This window comes from Suricata suricatta, chromosome 16, assembly GCF_006229205.1.
Source record: "Suricata suricatta isolate VVHF042 chromosome 16, meerkat_22Aug2017_6uvM2_HiC, whole genome shotgun sequence".
NCBI classification, from domain to species: Eukaryota; Metazoa; Chordata; class Mammalia; order Carnivora; family Herpestidae; genus Suricata; species Suricata suricatta.
In genome coordinates, this window is record NC_043715.1 from 48,087,111 (window position 1) to 48,094,475 (window position 7,365).

The window sequence follows — 7,365 nt, forward strand, 5'->3', positions numbered from 1 at the left end:
CCCCCCCCCGTCCCTGGGATCCTGAGGGGAGGGAGATGTGGAGGCGGGGGGTTCTTGGCAGCGGGGGGGGGGGAGTCTTTTCCTTTGCTCAGTCCTCTTCTCGAACACTGGAAGGACCCAGGGCTTAGTTATCAGCCCCTGCTCTTCTCTGTCTTTATCCACTTTCTTTGCAATCTGTGGGGAAATGGGTTACCTCGACAGGCCTGGGGTGCTCAAACCCAGGAAAGGCCCATTTCCATGACTGGCTCTTTGTTGGCTTCTAGGAACTGAACTCTTGTAATGTTCTATCTGATAAAAGGTTTCTGCAGGCAGGTGTGAGGCCTTGAACCACGATGTACCAGCTTGTCCGGACGATTTACAAACAACGTGATCTGCAGCGAACACCTGTGTTCCTTCCGGCGATCTGGAGCTGCCCGTGACCGACCCCTTAGAAAAACCCTGGACACCCAGGTTCAGGGCCAGCCCCACCCCCTCCACTGGCTGGTCACACATCATTGCTGGGGGACTTCCCATGTGACTCCCTGGGACAGGACACTTGGAAGCCTGTGCCTGGTGTCCTCCATACTTCACTCCCCGCACCTTTTCTTTGCTCTTTGCTGATTTTATCCTCTCTTTGCTGCAATAATCTGTGACCATGAGTATAACAGCTTCTGGGTCCTGTGGATCCTTCTAGCAAATCATGGAGCCTGAGGGTGGTCTTGGAGACCCCTGACACAAGACCTTCTACATCCCCATAACTTTGACACCCCATTAACAACTCCCAAGTGTGCATCTCCAGCCCTTATTTATTTTTGAGAGACAGATGTGAACAGGGGAGGGGCAGAGAAAGGAGTCACAGGATCTGAAGACAGGCTCCAGGCTCTGAGCTGTCAGCACAGAGCCCACGCGGGGCTCGACCCACGAACCATGAGATCATGACCTGAGTCAAAGCCGGATGCTCAACTGACTGAGCCACCCAGGCGCTCCTGAACCTAGAAACTCTTCAACAGTAGCAGGGGATGTTGTTACACGTCAGCTGAAGTTACGGAGGCACAGTGACCAGGAAGCCTGTGTAGGGATTTGCTCTGAACTGAGAAAAATGGAACGAATTCATTTCCCAGCAAACATGAGCAACCACATGAGAGAAAAGCTTCCTGCAAACATTCCAGTCCTCACAGGCCCACCAGCAATGTCTGAAGCTGGGGTATCTGAGGTTCCCCAGTGTTCTCTCCGTTACTTTCAGGGGGGTTGTCTTTCTTATTAGAAGTCCTGACAATGGGGCCACCGGGCTGGCCCAGTCAGCAGAGCATGCGATCCTTGATCTCGGGGTTGTGAGTTCAAGCCCCATGTTGGGTGTGGAGCCTACATAAAAAAAAGTTTCAGTCCTGCCTGTGATACAGAAGACATTCACATCTTTTGAGAATGGTTCACCTGTGAATTAGACTAAAGTCCGCCACCGTCCAGTCTGTCCGCCATAGTAACTGGTCTGCCCTCTGGACTGACGAGGGAGGCAGGTGTCCCTCTAGTGCACGAGAGCACGTCAGGCACTAGAACATTGGACGTCTGGGTCCCTAAAGTGTCTCTTTTCCAATCTGTTCTCACCTCCCTTTTTGCCTCCTCAAATCTGATTGGTCACTGACTCCTTCAGAAGATACTGTCTGAAGTCCATCCCCGGACAGGGAGTAGCCTGGCCAGCCCTGAACATGGGTGTTACCACTTGAATCCGCTGAAATAATCTCACTGGTCCTTAGAACCAGGAAGCCATCACCGGGGGTATCGGAACTTCCAGTGGGAAGGTCTGCTTCCCATCCTCCTGGATGAACTAGTAGTTTTCCTCCTTTTGGGTGATAAAACTGATCATGGCTTTTTTGGGGGGGGCACCAGGAAACTCAAAGACAAATGAGAACTATAGAAACCGGTCCTACGTAGGTGCAGCACATTTACCTTCTTATCCATACCTTGGCTTCCTGCCCACTATTAGAAGTAGTTTCTTAGTTGTGATTGCTATTTCTAAGTTGTCACCATTTTATAGTGTGGTATATAAGCTTGCTGTGAATGCCTCAAATCTCCCATGGGAGAAATAGAAAGAGGTGAATATCATAAATAAAAAAAATAAAAGATTGGAAAGAAAAGAAAACAAATTAAAGGAGAGAGATGATTATCAATGTGCCAAAAAGGATGGGAGAGGAATGAATGGAATGGAGAGAAATGCAACAGAATGGAGGGGAGGGGGTAGGATGGAATGTGATGGAATGTGATGGAATGCGATGGAATGTGATGGAATGTGATGGAATACGATGGAATGGGACAGAACGGAATGGGCTGGGCGGGGATAGAACGGGGTGGCCTGGAATGGAAACTGAAATCAGGAAATGGAGTGGAATAAATGGCAGCGTGTCCATAAAATATAAATGAAGAAATGGAATAAACAGAAAAATCATGGTGGAAAGGAATACGAAGGAAGAGAAGAGAATGAAATAAACCGAAGTGGAAAGGAGACTGAGGACACGGAGGCAGGACTGAACGGCAGGGACAAGAGTGGGAAGGGAAGGCGTTTGAGGAAAGGAAAGGAACGGAATGGAGAACAAGTGCCAGAAAAGCAACAGTTACGAAGGGTACCTGGGAGCTGGAGAATGGCCGTGCAGGAAGGAAGCTGGAAGACCACGGAATCTAGAATGAGGAAACGGAGCTGAGTGGAGCTCATGCGATGGCGTGGAGGGTAAGGACGCAAGAAGGGATGGAGGGCGAGGACTTGGAAGCGTGAAGTCAACCGGGTGGGAAAGTCACACGGGCAGCTGGGAGGGAGTCCCGGGGAAGAGAAGGCGGGAGTGGTGGGAAGGAACAGAACAGAACGGGGTTCGATGTGGAGGAATGGAGGAGGGATAAAGGAGGACAGAGCGAACGGGAATGGGCAATCGTGACATGGATTGAATGGAAGAGGGAGGCATGGGGGAAAGAAGTGGAAAGAAAAGGAAGTGAGTGGGAAAGTAGTGTGCAGGAGAGGAAGAAAGGGAATGGGGTGGAATGAACTGCCAGGCAAGGGTTAGTATCCAAAGTCTGGGGCACCTTGGCGGCTCCGTCGGTTAAGCATCCAACTTCGGCTCAGGTCATGATCTCACAGTTCACAAGTGTGAGCCCCATGTGGGGCTCTGTGCTGACAGCTCAGAGCCTGGGGCCTGCTTCGGATTCTGTGTCTCCCTCACTCTCTGCCCCTCCCCAACTTGTGCTCTGTTTCTCTCTCATGCTCAAGAATAAATAAAAACATTTTTTAAAATGTTTAAGTCTATAATTAACTTATCAAACTCAATACTCAAAAAACAAACAACCCAGTAAAGAAATTGGCAGAAGACACAAATAGAGACTTTTCCAAAGAAGACATATAAATAGCTAACAGGCACATGAAAAGACGCTCAGCGTCACTCATCATCAGGGAAACACAAATCAAAACCACACTGAGATACCACGTCACACCATTCAGAGTGGCTAAAATTAACAACTGAGGAGACAACAGATATTGGCGAGGATGTGGAAAAAGGAGAATCTTTTGCTCCGCTGGTGGGAATGCAAACTCGTGCAGCCACTCTGGAAAACAGTGTGGAGGCTCCTTAAAAAGTTAAAAACATAACTACCCTATGACATAGCAATGCACCACTAGGAATTTTTCCAAAGGATACAGCAGTGCTGATGCCTAGGGGCACATGTACCCCCATGTTTATAGAAGGGCTTTCAACAATAGCCAAATCATGGAAAGAGCCCAAATGTCCATCAACTGATGAATGGATAAAGAAAATGTGTTATATCTATACAATGGACTACTACTCAGCGATGAACAAGAATGAAATCTTGCCATTTGCAACAACGTGGATGGAACTGAAGGGCATTATCCAAAGTGAAATAAATCAGAGAAAGACAGATATCACATGTTTTCACTCATCCATAGAAGTTGAGAAACTTAAAAGGAGGCCATGGGGAAGGGAAGGAAAAAAATAGTTATGAACAGAGAGAAACGCAAATTATTAGAGACTTTTCAATACACAGAACAAACTGAGGGTGCAAGGGGGAGGGGAAATGGGAGGTGGGCGCTGAGGAGGGCACTTGTTGGGATGAGCACTGGGTGTTGTATGTAAGCGAAGATTCATGGGAATCTGCTCCTAAAGCCAAGAGCACGCTGGATACACTGTATGTTAGCCAACCTGATGATTAAATAAAATTAAAATTGAAAAAGTTTAATAAAATGCCTAAATTCAGAAAAAATCAGAAATGAGTGTACAAAGGAATACTGAACAGGAAGGAATGGGATGAGAGAAGAGAAATGAATCGATTGGAATTAGAAGGAAAAAAATGACCAAAATGTAATAATAGAAAGTAGTGGGAAAGACTGGAAGGGAAAGAAGGAAGAGACGGAAAGGCGCGCACGGGCTCAAACACTAGAATGAGATGGAGTCAGTGCGGCGCAGCGGAGGTCAGTGAGTGGGAAGAGAAGAAATGTGAACGAATGAGTAAGAGGAATATAAGGACTTTTATGGAAAGAAGGGGCGCCTGCGTGACTCAGTCACTTAAGGGTCCGACTCTTGATTTCCAGCTCAGGTCATGATCTCATGGTTTGTGAGACTGAGCCCCATGTAGGACTCTGCACTCTTTTTCAATAAATAAATTTTGAAAAAGAAAAGAAGTAGATCAGAGAGGAATGGAGTGGAATGGCAAGTAAACAGCACAGCAAGCAAATGGTCAGAATAAAGCGAGAAAGAAATGAAGTAAAGTTAAATAGAAAGGAAACGGGTGATGTTGGAGTGTCCGCGGTACGGACTCCGTCCTGTTCACATCTGCAAGATGACGTCCCTGGGGGCTACATGTCGTGTCGCATGCCCCTTGGAGGTCAGTGTATCCCCCAAGCGGATGGCTGTTTAGATAACTCGTAGAGATAACCCAGTTTCTTCCCCGCCCCCACGCCTTCCGGCACACAGGTGCACAGGTGGCAGCAACAGGTATGTTACGCATTAGACCCTCTGACTTCGCTCTATGAAATCTGTGGACCAAGATCAGGACTTTTTGGAGAACTGATGTGCAGCTGCCTGGATTACCGTCCCCCATCCCCCCGTCAGTAAGTTACTCTGAATGAAAATCTGTGTCAACCGTATGGAGCCACCTGCTTTGTTTACTGGTCTCAGAGCGCCTTCTCAATTTGGGGGATACATGCCTTCCCCTCCTCCAACTTCTAACAGGTGGTGTGAAACCAAATGTGATGGAAACACGGAATGGAGAAAGATCAAGCAGACCGGAAAGGAAGAGAATGAAGTGAACTAGAACAGGATAGGACGGAAATGGGTGGAATGGAACTGAAAAAGAACTAAAGGAAATTCCTCTTGGTTGTTTATCCTACAGACTTCCCACCAAGGAGGAAGTGGCAGATTGGTGACAGCTCTTGACTCTCACCAGATTCCGGGTGGCATAAAAGTACCTCATAGTTTGATTCTGTGTTTCCTTCTGGGAGAGTGGGGACCAATGGATCCAATGCAACTTCCGGCGATGGGTTTCTGGGGCCGGGAGCATAGTTCCCAGGGGCTGCTGCTGGTGGCTTCTCCTGTGAGTGAGTGGAGAGATCAGTTACGGACCACGGGCACAGACTGCCTTAAAATCGGTGTCTGGAAAGTGTCGACTTGCATTCCTCAGTGACCCAAGAGAGGAGTAGGTTTCACCAGGTTCTTACAAAGAATCAGAAGTGAACATAAGTTTAGGACGCAAGGCCCGGCCCCTGATCTAGAACTCTGTCTTTTCACCTGACTACCGCTGCACCGTCTACACCAAACTTTCCTTGGCACCCAGCATGTGCCAGGCTAGTGCCCCCTCCTTCGCAATATGATTCAGAGCCCTGGAGGTGAAGGAACACAGCAGGGGCCAGAGACCTAGAATCTGACCCAGCTGTTTCTGAAGCCTTGGGCCGCTTTCTCCCCATCCCTGGGCCTGAAATGCACAGTTACTATTCATACAGGATGGTTTCTCCGACTTGTCAAACACAACATTCTCAGACTATTCCCTCTGCAGATTTTTTTAAGTTTCTTAAAATGTTTTTTATTTATTTTTGAGAGACAAAGAGAGTGTGAGCAGGGGAGAGGCAGAGAGAGAGGGAGACAGCATCTGAAGCAGGCTCCAGGCTCTGAGCTAGCTGTCAGCACAGAGCCTGACGCAGGGCTTGAACCCATGAACCACGAGATCATGAGCTAAGCCAAAGTCAGACCCTTAACTGACTAAGCCACCCAGGTGCCCCTCCCACTGCAGATTTTTAGTGTCAAGCCCAGCAGGACCAACATACCTCATAAAACTGCTCTGGGGGGTCTGGTGGCAGCATCTGGGGGGGAAGACAGTGGTGAAGAGGTCCTGGGGCTTGGGATGGGGACCACCTCCAGAAATTTTCAGAAACAGCTTTGGCCTCAGAGGTATTTACGTCCCTCCTGATTCCCAAAGGAGCTCAAAGCTAGGCATTGTCACGTTGAAGAGCAAGAAGACAAAGGAGAAGAGATGGAAAGTCAGGGAGGACCTTGGGCTCCCCAGAGAAGGTGGGGGGGGGGTGACGCAGAGAGCCGAGCTAGCACGGGGTTTCCGCAAGAGAACATGCCTCACTCCCCAACCCAAGAGGTGGGACTGAAACAGCCCTGCTGGGCTGGGGATGAGCCGGGTAGTCCAGGGAGCAGGGAGGGGACCTCCGGGGCACTTCTCACCTTTGTGACTCCAACCCGTCCTCAAGGTTTGGATAAATTGGCATACACAGGGGCTCAGCGAATCTAGAGAAAGGAAAGCCAGCCCAGGGCTGGAATTAGGAAGAGATGTGAAGGAAGGGGCCATTTTTCCAGGTCACTCCCATCCCCAAAACGGTGGTGCAAGAAACTTTCCTTCCTTTCTTCCCAGGACTACCCATCACATCTCTGGTGGGCTTGACCTGGGGCTGTCCTGGAAATCGAGTTCTGGGTTAGATGAGATGGATGAAGACAGAAATCTCAGACCTAGCCCTCATTGTGCCAGTGGGTCCTCTGGAGTGAGGGTTTATCCTTTATCCTTCCTGGACGTGGATCTCCTTTCTGTAAAACTGAGCTGGATTAGACAGTCTCCAGGACTTCCATTTTAGGGGGCCCATTCTTCCAGAATCCTCGGCCAGAGATGTCAAAGATGTTTCATGTTGCCTTCGGCCAGCTCCCGTCCATCAGTAGAGGGTGTGTGAAGCACTGCGGTGAGGTGGGTCACGAGGCTGACTCTGGGCTCAGCAGGGATGAGGGCCGGGATTGATTCTCTCTGCCTACAGCAATCAATCAGCAACGTTTTTCGAGAGCGAGGAAGGAGACGATGGCAATTCATGCCCCATTTTTACTGTGGCTGTTGGAACAGGCAGAACTC

At 49.0% G+C, this 7,365-nt stretch overlaps 1 protein-coding gene across 1 annotated transcript in view; it reads right to left on the reverse strand.

Annotated features, from left to right (window-relative positions):
* CEACAM20 (carcinoembryonic antigen related cell adhesion molecule 20) overlaps window positions 1-7,365 on the reverse strand; it is an 18,687-nt gene that overhangs the window by 3,328 nt on the left and 7,994 nt on the right. The window contains 2 exon segments of the mRNA XM_029924311.1: window positions 5,438-5,560; window positions 6,290-6,428. Of these exon segments, the coding sequence (XP_029780171.1) occupies window positions 5,438-5,560; window positions 6,290-6,428 (262 nt within the window).